The sequence below is a fragment of the Aegilops tauschii genome, chromosome 3, assembly GCF_002575655.3.
Source record: "Aegilops tauschii subsp. strangulata cultivar AL8/78 chromosome 3, Aet v6.0, whole genome shotgun sequence".
Taxonomy (NCBI): Eukaryota; Viridiplantae; Streptophyta; class Magnoliopsida; order Poales; family Poaceae; genus Aegilops; species Aegilops tauschii.
The window spans coordinates 496,302,712-496,319,632 of record NC_053037.3 but is presented as its reverse complement, the minus strand read 5'-3'; the positions used below and the strand labels follow the sequence as shown (position 1 = coordinate 496,319,632).

At 45.1% G+C, this 16,921-nt stretch overlaps 1 protein-coding gene and 1 long non-coding RNA gene across 2 annotated transcripts; both read right to left on the bottom strand.

Annotated features, from left to right (window-relative positions):
- Nucleotides 1-978: 978 nt before the first annotated feature.
- On the bottom strand, nucleotides 979-3,276 carry LOC109741189 (subtilisin-like protease SBT3). Its single transcript, XM_073495957.1, has 3 exons — nucleotides 2,334-3,276; nucleotides 1,331-2,252; nucleotides 979-1,162 (listed from the first exon to the last, which is right to left on the bottom strand). Exons 1-3 carry the CDS (start codon nucleotides 3,274-3,276, stop codon nucleotides 979-981), a joined length of 2,049 nt encoding a protein of 682 aa, XP_073352058.1.
- A 1,310-nt stretch (nucleotides 3,277-4,586) lies between these two features.
- LOC120976870 (uncharacterized) lies at nucleotides 4,587-6,499 on the bottom strand. Its single transcript, XR_005773469.3, has 2 exons — nucleotides 6,290-6,499; nucleotides 4,587-4,986 (listed from the first exon to the last, which is right to left on the bottom strand). It is a non-coding gene; the product is annotated as an uncharacterized lncRNA (long non-coding RNA).
- Nucleotides 6,500-16,921: the final 10,422 nt, after the last annotated feature.

Sequence of the window (16,921 nt, the reverse complement as noted above, 5' to 3'; positions counted from 1 at the left end):
AGCGACGCCTCGGTGCACTCCGTGAACCCCCTTGGGTGGAGCCATTAGCGGGTGAGTCTGCCGCCCACATCGTCGCTGCTCCCTTGGGCTACCGAAGTGGCTCTACGGGAGAGCCACCGCGGCGACGAGGTCTTGCCGGCGTGGTTGAAACACAACACGCTGCCCCCCCGTGCTCGTAGGTCAGGAGCATCGGGCACCTCCCGTCGAGGCGGCTGGTCGTCCCGGAGGCGCTCGCAGGCAAGGGCATAGGTCAGCTCCCGTCAAGGTGGCTCGTTGTCCCGAGCCGTCCGGCAGGAACTCGTCGGAGTAGCAGAAGTGAGACGAGGAGATCGGCGTTGGAGGAGAACCTGCTGTACCCGCGTTCCCATCCCATCTTCGATCCCACCCGTGCGGAGCTCTGCCCGTCACCGCCTCTCGAGGAACTGACGAAGGCCGTCGTGTCGTGCCATGATGAATCCGATGAAACCTGCTACGACGGCGTCTCCAGGCACCCGTTCAGCGGTTCAGCCTCGTCGGCTTCTGCCTGACGACCGAGCTCATGGAGTTTGCCGGCGAGATGGAGGCCCTTCTTGGCCGGCTAGACATTGGCAACGGCAACGAGCGGGAACAGTTTTGCATGGAAGCATTGTGCCTTATCGAGAGGATGGACGTAGAAGGCGGGCAAGCGTGCGGCCTCTAGCCGGTGCCCGAGGTGTCCGGCGATATGATTGACATTGACTTCGACTGCGGCTCACCTTAGATGACAACGGACGAGAACGCGGGAAGCAGCGGTGCCAGCGCCGACGTTCAGTTCGTACCACTAGGAGACCTGCTTGTGTGAACCTGCCTGATTGATTGATAAAAAGTTAACTACCTAAAATGCCCTTAACTACTCAATATACTACCAGAAATCTACCGTAGTATTGCCTCATCTGGACCCTCCAATCACATAAAATGAACGGTCCAAATATATTTGATGCACCGTAAAAGGTCTCTCAATCAAAGGATAACGTAGGGTGTCCTCACGCGGTACTTGCCGCTGGTGTCGGTCCACACCACGGCCCCGTAGGCGGCCTTGCCTCCGGGAGTAGGCGCGGTGAGCTTGATGTCTACCTCGAACGAGAGCTTCTGCCCTGCCCCGCTGAACTCCAGCGTCGCCGGCGTCACGGCCACGGCCACGTTGCTCGGCGAAACCCATGAGGCGTGGTACGTCGCCGGACCTAATCCGACGCTGGTCACCGTCCTGCTGAACCGCATCTCCCCGCTGGTGGCGTTGAAGCCGAAGCTCGCCACGAACGACGGGTAGTTCACGTCGTTGGACGAGAAGGAGCAGTTATACGCCGTCGACGACCTCGTGATCGCCGCGATCTGGGCGTTGGTATAGTTCGCGGAGCAGAGCAGCTCGACGAAGTCCTTGGGCCCGGCGTCGTACACCAGCCCCGGGTCCATGGCCGAGTTGGGGCTGACTTGGCCGGAACCCATGGCCAGCGGGCTCGCCGTGGTGCCGTTGTCGTTGCCGTCGAAGCCGGCGCCGGCGTCGGTGATCGGGTGGAACGTGTTGTCGTTGGTGGTCGCGGTGGTCATTATCGCCGACTTGATCATGGCAGGGCTCCAGTCCGGGTGCGCCGCCCGCAATAATGCTGCCACGCCGCTGGCGTGCGGGCACGCCATGGACGTCCCGGACGCCACCAGGAAGTCGCTGCCCAGCGAGGTCTGGCCGATCAGCCCCAGTGGAGATACGGGCGCCCACGACGCGAGTATTCTGTCCCCCGGCGCTAGTATGTCCGGCTTGAGCACGCCGGGGTAACTCTGGGACGGGCCTCGAGAAGAGTACACGGCGACCACCGGCGCCGGCCGCGTGCCGAGGATCGTCTGCTGGAACTTCATTGTCGCCGTTGGGGTCATGGTGGAGTTGATGTAGCTCAGCAGCGCCGGTGCGTCTTTCGAGCTGATGAAAATGGCTGGGAGCGGCATGGTGTCATCAAAAGTCTTGACGTCCGTGATGAAGATGGCACCGGCGACGCCGGCCTCGTTCGCGGTGTTCAGCTGCTCAGTGGCATACCCGGTGTCACGACACACGACTATGCTCTTCGTTACGTTTGCCATTGACGCCGACGAGTTGCACGCCGAGATGGTGTCGTCGTACACCAGCTTCGTGCCCACCACCCAAGCGTTCGCCGGATAGTTCGTCAAGCCTGTTATGGTGGTTAGCGTCGCGTTGCCATATGACACGGTGCCAGAGAACATTATCCGGTCCACCGTGCCAGCCGCGACTGTGAGCAGCCATGGGATGCCATTGTGCAAACTGCCGGGGCGTGGGCCGTCGTTACCCGCCGAAGCCGACACGAGGATACCGTGCTCCATTGCGGCGAAAGCAGCTATGGCCACCGGGTCCTCGTACAGCGGCACGCCGTCGAAACCCATTGAGATGGAGATGACATCAACGCCGTCCGCGATGGCCGCGTCCATGCCGGCTAGCACGTCAGACGCATACCGGCCCTCATGCCAGATGACCTTGTACATGGCAACATGAGCACGCGGGGCAACTCCACGGGCCGTGCCGAGCCCGTACCCGAAGAAGGACGCGCCCGGCACGGGGCTTCCCCCGGCTGTCGACGATGTGTGCGTGCCGTGGCCTATGGTGTCGCGCGTGGAGTTCATGCTGATCTTGATGCCGGGGTTCGCGGCGACCAAACCCCTGTTGAAGTAGCGCGCTCCGATGAGCTTCCGGTTGCACAGGGAGGCGGGGAACGCCACACCCGGCTCGCACGTGCCGCGCCACCGGGACGGCACGGGGGACATGCCGGCGTCGTTGAAGCTCGCGCTCTCCGGCCACACTCCGGTGTCGATCATGCCGATAATGACGTCCTCGCCGAGCTTGGCTGCAGGCCACAGCCCACCGAACGGGCTGAGGTGGAGGAACTCCGTGGAGTGGGTGGTGTCGTGAGTGATGTCAGAGCGGCGGTCCGGGTAGGCCGAGACGAAGCCTGGCGCGCGGCTCAGGGCTCGGAGCTCGGAGGCCGAGAGGGTGGCCGCGAAGCCGTGGAGCGCATCGTCATAGGTGTAGACGAGCCGCGGCTGGTCGCCGCTAGCAGCTCCCGGTGAGTCGACTGCTGCTGCTGCTAGAGACGCTAGCACGGTGGAGTACCACTCACGGTGGTTGGAGAGCGCTTGCGGCATGGCGGACTTGTCCATGTGGACGATGTACGACGTCCGCTGATCGGCGGCAACCGGAGTAAGGAAGAGAGAGCAGAAGAGGAGCCATGAGCTACTCACTAGGAGTAGAAGCGATGCCATGTTGACGACCGAATAGTTCTAACTTCTTAGCACGGGAGTCCATTTATATACGTGGCGGTGCATTGCATTCATCGGAATCGACGCACCAAGTACTTGGTTGTCCTTCTTCCATTGTTTTGTACGAGGGTACACATCGAAGGAATCGTTTTCTTTCGTCCTAAAACCATCGACGGCAGCGGTAGTCGGTGTGTCGCAGGAGGAACCGAGGTCATAAAATCCCAAAAAATAAATAGGACAGTGTGAATTTTTTTACACTTTAGCTACATGTCAGCTCAGTTTTAACTTTTGGATCAGTCGATTTTTTAACCGTTGATTGCGGCTTCAAGATGTGTGCTACTTGCTTTTTTTCCTGTTGTGTGTGCTTTATTGGGCTGGACGTTTTTTATTGACGCCTATCTTGGGTCAGTAAATTTCTTGTTGGGCTGAAGTCTTACGTGTTTTCTTATTAGGTTATTTGTGTGCGTTTTTGCTTCTGTTTTTTGTCGGTTTTTATGGGTATATTTTGGATGTTGGGTGAATATAAAATATATACACACGTAGTAATTTATAATATGTGTATAAAGTGTAATTTTGTGAAAAACGCACTATTATGTGCTTATTTCTTACATACTACTAAAATAGTGAAGTTTCATTATAATTGTATTTTCTGTGAAAATTCCACTACCATATGCACATTCTTGCATATTATTGAAAGCACAATTTCTTGTACATATTGTGTGTAAATTTTGTTATTGTTTGATTAATTTATAATTCCTTATTCTTAAAGGGTAATATCAATGCAACTAATTAATTCTTACTTAGAAAACTTCATTATTTTGATTTTGTTTTAGTAGTTATTTCATATTTTTCTGAAGAGTAATACCAAAACCACTAATTCATTTTTTCTTACAAAACTTCATTATTTAGTTTTTGATTTAGTATTTGTTTCATTTTCTTTTTTTAATGGTAATACCAATGTCACTAATTCATTCCTTCTTAGTAAACTTTCTTTTTTGTGAGAATTCTACTATTATATACTTAATCTTGCATATTATAAAAAATGCAATCTTTGCATAAATTATGTGCAAATTTCTTATTTTTTTGTTTCCTTTCTTCTTAAGGCTTCGTTCGGTTGTTGGGGTTTCCTTCCCTGTGAGGAACCAACCTCTGCAGGGATTGGGTGAATCCGCTCATGTCACCCAATCCCTGCCAACACCTTCCCCACAAATCCCTTCGTCTTAAATTCTGTTCGGTTACTCCCTCCCATAAGCAACACTTCTCACTACAAAATGCAGTGAAACTATAAGACACTAGCTCAACACAGTAGCAGCTAACTAAACTGTCAAATCTAGCTCATCACAGTAGCAGTTAACAATAGCATCAGATCATACAATATATATGCGTTGTTTCATCAAGCAAAAACACAGGCTGGATTTAGAGTTCATCAATCACACCAGATTCGACTGATCAACGGAAGAGTCGTGGCTGACTTATCTGCTTGCGCACTTGCTAGCAGCCGCCACAACGACACCAAACGCTCATGCTTCATCAGATTTTAAGTCGAAGACGACCCCACGGTGTCAAGTTAGAGCGCAGCGCCTCAATCACTGTCCTATCGGCGTCCAAAAGTGGTTTCTAGCAAAACTTGAGAGGACGTGTCCGTTCATTGTTGGTGATGTCGGCCATGAATTCCTCCACAAACATGGCCACTTATACATGAGCTCTTCATTCCTGCATAGATACAGCATTAAAGATTGCTAGCAGTACATCATAAGTATAATTGCAATGAATAATTTAGACATCAGCACAAGTAAACATGGTAAATAAGCATGTCATGGACTTCTCACATAAAAGAAAGAACCGTTGATCTGCAGTAAGTTAGATGAAAGAAAGTAACTGGAAGTTGAAAGAATGCAACGGTAACCTATTTTCTCTCCTTGTTAGCTTAGAAATTGTTCTTTTTATCTTTCATTTCTCTTGGTCAATGCTAAGAAGAAAAATGAATTTTTGAACAACTAGCTAAGCAATGCAAAGCGAGAATAATAGTGCAATCTGGGCACAATCATTGATACTCTGAATCACATGGCAAAAATATAGGGTATACATAACATTTTTTAGATTTGAAAAGTCTTGTTATCGAGCTCTGGAACTTTACCAAAAAGGCCTATTGTCTAATGATATTGGTTGCTGGATATGATAAAGAAACTGCGAACCAGAGCAAGAAGAACCCAAGAAACTGAGGACCGGAGCATGAAGAAAAATAAAAATTGAGGAGCACGAAACAGAGGAAGAGCTCATCGAGTGGTAACGGCGCCGCCCTCGATGAAGTCATGCTGCAAGACGAGGTGGCAGCCCCGTCTTAGGGGCGTTTGAGGAAAATAAATAAATAAATAGACAGAACTGAAAAATCTGAATACAAGTCTTGTTCATTAGTTGCTTGTCCAAGGAACCCACCCATCTATCAGTCTAATAATATGTGTAAATATGTCTAGTATCTTCCCAATAATTTATAGAGTTCAAAGACACCCTTATTTTGATACGAACAATACTTGATGTTCAAGTGAAGCAAATAATCTCTCCTGTAAAATAGTTCAAATCAAAGCTTGAACAAGAAAAAGAAAGGTTGAATCTTTTGGTGCATGCACATTGGCCTATTCAATCAGTTCATACCCCTAATTCCTCTAAAAAAAAGGAAAACAGACACTAAACAGCTGGTTGAGCATGCAACAGACAGTGACTAATCGAGCAACATGGAGCAATGCCCCTGGGAACCCATGACTAACCCAATTCGCCTGAGAAAAACACACAGCTCATTCAATTTTTTTTAACAGTCAGCTCCTTCAATTAGACATGTCAAGGACATCAAAGGTAGCATCACAGATACCACAGCAACCAACTCAAAGCACAACTGCTTTTGCATCATCGAAGGAAGTCAAAAATCACCCCGTATCACCAATTTTCTCAAATCAAGAATCTATGAACCCTAGGAATAAAGGGGATGAGAAGGGGGTCAAGAAGAGGAGGAAGGGCTTACTAGCCCACCGTCGTGGGAGAGTGATGCCGGCGATGGGTTGCTCCAGTCGCCACAGCTCCCGCCGCAGCTGCTTCCCGTCGCCGCCGAGCTCGCGCCGCAGCGACTAGATGTGGTGGCGCTGCTTGGACAGGAGAGAGGGAGAGGGAGGGGGGGGGGGGGGGGGGGGGGAGGTACGGCGCCGCCGCGGTCTCCTCCAGTAGCGCTGCTGCTGTCCCTCCTTCTCCGCTCTCCGGCGTCGTCGCCGGTCGGGGCGAGAGAGAGCGTACCGTTTTGCGAGAGAGACGGGGTTTGCTTCCACGAGGTGGGACGCGTGGGTCATTTCCCGGCGGTTTCCACGGGGTTTAGAAGGGATTAATCCAGACCGGGTCTAACCGAAGGCTGTTATAAGCCAGACCGGGATTCGACCCCGGCCGGGGCGAAACCCACGGCGGGGTTTGGGCTGTTCGGTTGCAACAAAATTGAAGGGGTTTGAAGTGGATTGGGGCGGATTATATCCCATACAAGTCAAAATCTCACTCAATCCCTTCCAAACCTCTCCAATCCCCTCCAGGAGAAGTTTAACCGAACAAGGCTTCAAGGGTAATACCAATGTCACTAATTCATTATTTCTTAGAAAACTTCATTATTTTGATTTTGATTTAGTTTTATTTTTATTTATTGTCTTCCTAAAGGTTATTACTAAGACTTCTAACTCATTCTTTCTTAGAAAAACTTCATTATTTTTATTTTCATTTAGTATTGGTTTTATTTTATTTCTTATTTAATTGTAACACAAGTGCCGCTAATTCATTCTTATTATGAAATTTCCTTTATTGCAAATATTTCACTATTATATGCTTATTCTTGCATGTTAGAAAAAAATCATAATTTATGTGTAAATTGTGTGCGATTTTCATCACTATTTGTTTTTTATTTTCTTTCTTCCTAAAGTGTAATAGCAATGTCATTAATTATTTTTTAGAAAACTTCATTGTTTTTATTTTCTTTTGCTTTTTGTTAAATTTACTTTCTTCTCTAAGGGTAATGTGTACATAATTCATTCATTCCATCTTAGCAAACATTTTTTAATGAAAATTCCACTTTTGTATGCTTACTCTTTCATATTATAAAAAAATGCAATTTCAATGTAAATTGTGTGTCATTATTTCATCTGCATTTTCTTCATCTTTAAGGTTAATACTAATGTCAGTTAATGCATTGTTTCTTAGAAAAATATTACTATTTTTGATTTTGTGATTTCGCTTAGGTAGTTACTTCTTTTCTTTCTTCTCAAAGGGTAATACCAAAACCAATAATTCATTATTTCTTACAAAGCTTCATTATTTTGTTTTTGATTTAGTTTTTGTTTCATTTTATTTATTCTTTATTGGTAATACCAATGTCTCTAATTCATTACTTCTTAGGAAAATTTCTTTCTAGTGAGAATTCTTCTATTATATAATTATCTTGCGTATTATAAAAAGTGCAATTTCTGTGTAAATTGTGTGCAAATTTCTCTTTTTTTATTTTCTTCTTTCTTCTTAAGTGTTAATACCAATGTCACTAATTCATTCTTTCTCAGAAAACTTTATTATTTTTTATTTTATTTTATTTCTTCTTAAAGTGTAATACCAAAGCCTTTAATTCATTCTTTCGTAGAAAAACTTCATTATTTAATTTTTCATTTAGTTTTTGTTATTTTATTTCTTAGTTAATTGTAACTCAAGGCCACTAATTCATTCTTTCTTAGGAAATTTTGTTATTGCGAATATTTCACTATTATATGTGTATTTTTGCATATTGCAAAAAGCACAATTTCTGTGTAAATTGTATGGACAAAATCATTATTTGTTTAAATTTGTGTATATATTTTTCTTCTTGAAGGGTAATAGAAATACCACAAATTTATTGTTTCTTAGAAACCTTTTTTGCTTCATTTATTGAAGGCAACACCAGCCCAAGTATTAAAATTTCACATGACTGACCTTTTTCTTCCTTTGGTTATTGGGTTAATAGTGCACACCTCCTCGTGAGTTTGCAGTGCATGTGCAGAACGACGTAGTTTCCTTAGGAACTAATTTAATATTTTCTCCATTTGAAAGTTCTGGGCATTTTGTTGATGTACATGTTAGTAAGTTATATGTTGCAGTAGCACACTTTTTTAGATAATGTATGTAGCACGTGTGTTGAATTTTTTTGTATGCAACACATCTTAGTAACTCTGAAGGTCTAACTTTTTTTCCATGGATCTTTGAAGTCTAACTGTTGGAATGAAAAAGATGACCGTCTAAAAGCCTCAAAGCATTGAAAATTTGGAATATATGGGACCTATCATGTGCAAAGCCCGGTAGTCTATGTGCTTGCTCGCTACATTTGTCTATTGTGTGGCATGTAGAGTCTTGAGATGTTACAGGACACACGCACATGGCCCAAGCAATCAATGTTGGGAAACTTTTGTTAATGGGCCTATTACATTGATTCCTTGCTAATGGGCCTGCTAAGCAGCTGGCCCACTCTGTACGCTCGGAACTTAATTTGATCGCGAGAACGATTGAAGCAGTTTTTGGTCAGTCGACTGAACCAAATTCTGTTTTCAATCGACTGACATCTAGCCGCTCCCATTTTTGAATAGTATACACCGGTAGTTGTTCACATACATGACCGGTAAGGCCAACTCTACGGCGTCGACCTATTTCGTCTGGTCGCGTTCATTTTGATTTGAGCAGACAGAAAATGCGGTCCAAAGCGCCGACGCAAACGGATGGGCATCTGTTTTTTGTTCGTTTAGACCCATTTCCGACTTAAATTTGGACTCATTGCGTGTCCACGACACTTCCGTCGTCCTTCATTGGTTCACCCCGTCCGTGGAGCACATACCATTCTTTCCCACAACAATTACCACGCCCTCTTCGCCATCACATCCGCCGCCTACTTCCGGCCTCTGCGCCAACGCCCCACCCCCGCCGTCACATCCACCGGTGGCTCCATGTTTTGCCGCATCTAGGGCCGTCCACTTTTACCATCAAAATTTTGAACAGAGTGGGCGTCGAAGGGGTGGTTTTTGTGTGAAATTACTGTTCAGGCCCACCACTACGCGCACGTGGGAGGCATCAACATTGCCACGTGTGTCGACTCGCTTGAACCGTTCCACTTGACGCAGAGCCATTCATCATCATTGGACGGCTTGCTCGCGTGAACTCGAGACAATCATGCACGCAACTGCATTTTAAGCAATTGGGTTGTTTATACGGGTTGGTGGACGAACTATTCAACTCTCTTGCAGGCCCATAAACAAGCGAACAGAAAGCAAAAAAGAGCCGAACCCCTCCTCCTCCCCATGACCAGATAACGGGCACGCAGTAAAAGGAATAGAAACAGGCCAAAAGCAGGGTGAATCCTATTTGGTGCTTCACACGCCCATTAATGTGTATTAGAACCTTTTCTTTCTTTTATTCTTTCTTTTTCCTTTTTCCTTTTTTTAGTTTTCCCCTTTAGTTTTCTATTTTTTCCCTTTTTCCTTCTTCTGGGGTCAATGAATTGTTTGCAAATACGTGAAATTTTTCTTCAAATCAATGAACTTATTTTGAAATTCGATGAACTTTTTCAAATTTGATGAACTTTTTGTCAAATCGATGAAATTTTTCCCAAATTTTTCATATTCAGATGAACTATTTTCAAAATTGATGATTTTGTTTTCAAATTCAACTAAATTTTCTAAAATATTTTTTGCAAAAGCCATGAACCTTTTCTGATTATGTGAACATTTTTTCGAAATCATGAACCTTTTTACAAAATCCATAACCATTTTTTTTCAATTGTGATGTTTTAAAAATCGACAAACTTTTTTCCAAAATCGATGAACTTTTTTTCAAAATCAATCAACATTTTTCAAATTTTTGTGAACTTTTTTTCAAAATCAATGAACATTTTCTAATTTGTAAACTTTTTTGAATACATTAACTTTTTTCTAATTCATGGTTTTTATAAATCTGTGAAATTTCAAATGTTGTTCACATTTTTTCTATAAAATTCACGTTATTATTAAAATGTATGTGCAATAAATAGCGTGCTTGCAGTTTGTTCTTATATATTTCACGCTGCAATCATTCACCTTGTCCTAGTAGCTCCAGTGGTTAGGCAACGTGCACCACATCTGAACGATGTGACCTCAAAACCTCGTGTTCCTAGGCTGGCCTACCAGGTGCAGCATTGGGCGCCAGTTCCCTGATCTGGCGCTTAAAGCGTCGTATAGGAGCTCCCCAAAATCAGTGAACGCAACGAAGTGAGCGCGTGAGAGTGAAACAACGGGCGTGTTTGGTTGCCTGCATGAGGCCCGGCCTGGCTCGCGCGGGACGCAAACGGGCCGATTGGTTGCCTGCTTTTACTATTGGGCCTGCATGGCACGATGTTTAAAGCACTCATGGGCCTGGCTCCCCGGGAACGCTCGAATCGGCAGTTTCTCTAGGGGGGGGGGGGAAGCGGTGCACGTGGGCAGCGGCGGTTGCACGCGCGCGACCACGCTCGAGAAGCCGCGTTGCTTCCCGAAGCGCCGACAATTATTAGCCTCACCGCCCCTCACCGCTCCCTCTCCCCACTCTCCCCCACTCTCCCAACTCTCACCGGCAGCGGATCGGAGGAGAGCAAGAAGACCATCGGACTCCATCACCGGCGAGCGGATCATCACCTAGCCCGCGGCAATGGCGGTAAGCACTTTTTTGTTCGTCATGCACTACTTCTTCGCGTTCGATCCAGCGGTAGATTCGATCCACGGCGAAGAGGGGAATGGGGAATAGAGGTATATAAGCATGGCAGTTCATACTACTTCGTACTAATTCATACGAGTTCATACTAGTGAAGGAAATATGCCCTGGAGGCAATAATAAAGTTGTTATTTTATATTTCCTTATATCATGATAAACATTTATTATTCATGCTAGAATTGTATTAACTGGAAACTTGATACATGTGTGGATACATAGACAAAACAGCGTGTCCCTAGTAAGCCTCTACTAGAATAGCTCGTTAATCAAAGATGGTTAAGTTTCCTAACCATAGACATGTGTTATCATTTGATGAACGGGATCACATCATTAGGAGAATGATGTGATGGACAAGACCCATCCGTTAGCTTAGCATAATGTTCGTTAAGTTTTATTGCTATTGCTTTCTTCATGACTTATACATATTCCTTTGACTATGAGATTATGCAACTCCCGGATACCGGAGGAATACCTTGTGTGCTATCAAACGTCACAACGTAACTGGGTGATTATAAAGATGCTCTACAGGTATCTCCAAAGGTGTTTGTTGGGTTGGCATAGATCGAGATTAGGATTTGTCACTCCGAGTATCGGAGAGGTATCTCTGGGCCCTCTCGGTAATGCACATCATAATAAGCCTTGCAAGCAATGTGACTAATGAGTTTGTTGCGGGATGATGCATTACGGAACGAGTAAAGAGACTTGCCGGTAACAAGATTGAACTAGGTATGAAGATACCGATGATCGAATCTCGGGCAAGTAACATACTGATGACAAATGGAATAACATATGTTGTCATTACGATTTGACCGATAAAGATCTTCGTAGAATATGTGGGAGCCAATATGAGCATCCAGGTTCCATTATTGGTTATTGACCGGAGAGGTGTCTCGGTCATGTCTACATAGTTCTCGAACCCATAGGGTCCGCACGCTTAACGTTCGATGATGATTTGTTATTATATGAGTTATGTGATTTGGTGACCGAATGTTGTTCGGAGTCCCAGATGAGATCACAGACATGAAGAGGAGTCTCGAAATGGTCGAGAGGTAAAGATTGATATATAGGACGATGTTATTCAGACACCGGAAGTGTTCCGGGAAGCACCGAGTACTTATTGGGTCACCGGAAGGGGTTCCGGGCACCCCCGGCAAAAGATATGGGCCTTATGGGCCAAGAGGGGAAACACACCAGCCACAAAGGGGCTGGTGCGGCCCCCCATATGGGCTGGCCAAATTGGAGAAGGAAAGGGGAAGGAGGAAAGGAAAAAGGGAATGGGATTCCCCCTTCCACCTCTTCCCTTCCTATTCCGAATAGGAATAGGAAAGGGGGGAGGCCGAATTGGGAGGTGCCCAAGTAGGATTCCTCCTACTTGGGGCGCCCCCTTGGCTGCCTCTCCTCCCCTCCAACCTATATATATGAGGGGGGCACCGCTAGAACACACACCAACAATTGTTAGCCGTGTGCGCCCCCCTCCCCTCCACAGTTTACGCCTCCGGTCATATCTTCGTAGTGCTTAGGCGAAGCCCTACGCGGATCACTTCACCATCACCGTCACCACGCCGTCGTGTTGAAGGAACTCTCCCTCGACACTTTACTGGATAAAGAGTTCGAGGGACGTCATCAAGCTGAACGTGTGCAGAACTCGGAGGTGTCGTACGTTCGGTGCTTGATCGGTCGAAACGAGAAGAAGTTTGACTACATCAACCGCGTTGTGAAACGCTTCTGCTTTCGGTCTACGAGGGTACATGGACACACTCTCCCCCTCTTGTTGCTATGCATCTCCTAGATAGATCTTGCGTGGATGTAGGAATTTTTTTGAAATTGCATGCTACGTTTTCCAACAGTGGCATCCGAGCCAAGTCTATGCGTAGATGATATGCACGAGTAGAACACAAAGGGTTGTGGGTGGTTATCGTCATACTGCTTACCACCAATGTCTTATTTTGTTTCGGCGGTATTGTTGTATGAAGCGTCCCAGACCAACCTTACATGACCACGTTCATGAGACCGGTTCCACCGACAAACATGCAACTTGTTTTGCATAAAGGTGGCTGATGACCCACAAGTATAGGGGATCTATCGTAGTCCTTTTGATAAGTAAGATGTCGAACCCAACGAGGAGCAGAAGGAAATGACAAGCGGTTTTCAGTAAGGTATTCTCTGCAAGCACTGAAATTATCGGTAACAGATAGTTTTATGATAAGGTAATTCGTAACGGGTAACAAGTAACAAAAGTAAACAAGGTGCAGCAAGGTAGCCCAATCCTTTTTGTAGCAAAGGACAAGCCTAGACAAACTCTTATATAAAGGAAAGCGCTCCCGAGGACACATGGGAATTATCGTCAAGCTAGTTTTCATCATGCTCATATGATTCGCGTTCGTTACTTTGATAATTTTATATGTGGGTGGACTAGTGCTTGGGTACTGCCCTTCCTTTGACAAGCATCCCACTTAAGATTAACCCCTCTCGCAAGCATCCGCAACTACGAAAGAAGAATTAAGGTAAACCTAACCATAGCATGAAACATGTGGATCCAAATCAGCCCCTTACGAAGCAACGCATAAACTAGGGTTTAAGCTTCTGTCACTCTAGCAACCCATCATCTACTTATTACTTCACAATGCCTTCCCCTAGGCCCAAATAATGGTGAAGTGTCATGTAGTCGACGTTCACATAACACCACTAGAGGAAAGACAACATACATCTCATCAAAATATCGAACGAATACCAAATTCACATGACTACTTATAACAAGACTTCTCCCATGTCCTCAGGAACAAACGTAACTACTCACAAATCATATTCATGTTCATAATCAGAGGGTATTAATATGCATAAAGGATCTGAACATATAATCTTCCACCGAATAAACCAACTAGCATCAACTACAAGGAGTAATCAACACTACTAGCAACCCACAAGTACCAATCTGAGGTTTTGAGACAAAGATTGGATACAAGAGATGAACTAGGCTTTGAGAGGAGATGATGCTGGTGAAGATGTTGATGGAGATTGACCCCCTCCCGATGAGAGGATCGATGGTGACGTTTTCCCCCTCCCGGAGGGATGTTTCCCCGGCAGAACAGCTCCGCTGGAGCCCTAGATTGGTTCTGCCCAGGTTCCGCCTCGAAACGGCGGCGCTTCGTCCCGAAAGCTTCCTTCTGATTTTTTCGAGGGCGAAAGACACCTTATACCAGAAGATGGGCATCGGGGGGCTTCCAGGTGGCCCACGAGGCAGGGGGGCGCGCCCAGGGGGGTAGGGCGCGCCCTCCACCCTCGTGGACAGGGTGTGGCCCCCCTCTGGTGCTTCCTTCGCCCAATATTTTTAATATATTCCAAAACTGACTTTCGTGGAGTTTCAGGACTTTTGGAGTTGTGCAGAATAGGTCTCTAATATTTGCTCCTTTTCCAGCCCAGAATTCCAGCCGCCGGCATTCTCCCTCTTCATGTAAACCTTGTAAAATAAGAGAGAAAAGGCATAAGTATTGTGACATAATGTGTAATAACAGCCCATAATGCAATAAATATCGATATAAAAGCATGATGCAAAATGGACGTATCAACTCCCCCAAGCTTAGACCTCGCTTGTCCTCAAGCGGAAGCCGATATCGAAAAATATGTCCACATGTTTAGAGATAGAGGTGTCGATAAAATAAAATACGGACATGAGGGCATCATGATCATTCTTCAAACAACAACATATATATATTGTCATATGATTTCTTATGCTGAAGTAACAATCTATTCACAGTGTAAAGTATGAATCAGAAACTTCATTGAAAACTAACAAACTATAATCTCAGTCATTGAAGCAATTGCAATTTATCATAACATAGGAAAGAGTCAATATAAGAGCTTTTCTGCAAGTCCACATACTCAACTATCATTTAGTCTTTCACAATTGCTAACACTCACGCAATACTTATGGGTATGAAGTTTTAATCGGACACAGAGAAAGATAGGGGCTTATAATTTTGCCTCCCAACCTTTTACCTCAAGGGTAACGTCAACAATAATGCTTTATGAAAACTCACATCCAATTGGATATATATTCCAACACATAGTGCTTGCCAAAGGATAAAGTGTAAAAAGGAAAGGTGAAGATCACCATGACTCTTGTAAGGTATACGACAAAAATAAAAGATAGGCCCTTCGCAGAGGGAAGCAGAGGTTGTCATGTGCTTTGATGGTTGGATGCACAAAATCTTAATGTAAAAGAACATCACTTTATATTGCCACTTGTGATAGGGACCTTTATTATGCAGTCCGTCGCTTTTATTTCTTCCATATCACAAGCTCGTATAAAGCTTATTTTCTCCGCCATAATAGATCATACATATTTAGGGAGCAATTTTTATTGCTTGCAACAATGACAACTTACTTGAAGGATCTTACTCAATCCATAGGTAAATATGGTGGACTCTCATGGCAAAACTGGGTTTAAGGATATTTGGAAGCACAAGTAGTATCTCTACTTGGTGCAAAGAATTTGGCTAGCATGAGGGGGAAAGGCAAGCTCAACATGTTGGATGATCCATGACAATATAATTTATTTCGGATATGAGAAAACATAACCCATTACGTTGTCTTCCTTGTCCAACATCAACTTTTTAGCATGTCATATTTTAATGAGTGCTCACAATCATAGAAGATGTCCAAGATAGTATATTTATATGTGAGAACCTCTCTTTCTTTATTACTTCCTATTAATTGCAACGATGACCAAAACTATGTTTGTCAACTCTCAACAACCTTTATTCATCATACTCTTTGTATGTGAGGTCATTACTCTCCATAAGGTCAATATGATCTTTTTATTTCTTTTTATTCTTTCTTTTATTCCCTCAAGATCATAGCAAGATAGCAAAGCCCTCGACTCAAAACTAATCTTTATTCTCACGGACTCGATTACATAGAGGAATCATAAAGCAAAACTCAAAACTAGATCATACTAAAACTTTATTCTACTAGATCAAGATATTACCAAAAGGATCGAACTAAGAAAAATGGTAAAGATAGAAGTGTGATGGTGATACGATACCGGGGCACCTCCCCCAAGCTTGGCAGTTGCCAAGGGTAGTGCCCATACCCATGTGATTATGTCTCTTTCTTCAGGGGTGGTGATGATGGAGTGTCGCACATCGAGCGTAGGAGATCCTCCAACTTGCGGATAATGCCCTTGAGTGCGGTGATATGCTCTTGCAACAAAAGATTTTCATGTGTGAGATACTTATTTCGTATGCGAGCTAACTCAATCATCTTGAAAGCTTCAATCTCATTTGGGGTGAGATGATTATAGTAAGGTTGAGAGAAGCCTTCTTCTTCTACTGTCGGAACTTGCTCCCTCGCGACCTCCTTGATCTTGTAACCTTCCTTGGTTTCCCGGATTTCTTCCCGCTTCATCTCTATCTTCATTAGACAAGCATCGTCGCCCGCGTTGTTGGAGGAGGGGGACGACATGATGCCTGACCTTGAAAACTCTGGCAGAAAACAGCTAGGAACAAAAACAGGAGATATTTGCGTGATATGGTGGTCAAAACCTTCGGGAGATTATATAATGAATTTTTTACCGACCAAAAGATGTATCGTGTAAGAAAACGGAGTCCGGAGGGCACACGAGGTGTCCACGAGGCAGGGGGGCGCCCAGGGGGGTAGGGCGCGCCCTCCACCCTCGTGGATGCCTCGTGTCCTTCCCGGACTACTTCTTATTTTCCTATTTTCTTAAATATTCCAAAACGGAGAAAAATTGCTATTAGAACTGTTTTGGAGTTGGTTTACTTACCATACCACATACCTATTCCTTTTTGGAGTCTGAAACGTTCTGGAAAGTGTCCCTTATGTACTCCTCCGGGGTTACGGTTTTTCAACAACATTAGTTTCAACATTTATG

Excerpts from the sequence above, each read along its gene's own strand:
- LOC109741189 (XM_073495957.1), bottom strand. The coding sequence starts at position 3,276 with ATGGCATCGCTTCTACTCCTAGTGAGTAGCTCATGGCTCCTCTTCTGC. Across the intron at positions 2,253-2,333 it reads TTTCGCCGCAATGGAGCACG|TCGCGGCTGGCACGGTGGAC; the intron begins GTATCCTCGTGT and ends GGCTGCTCACAG. Across the intron at positions 1,163-1,330 it reads CAGATCGCGGCGATCACGAG|CAACGTGGCCGTGGCCGTGA; the intron begins GTCGTCGACGGC and ends GGTTTCGCCGAG.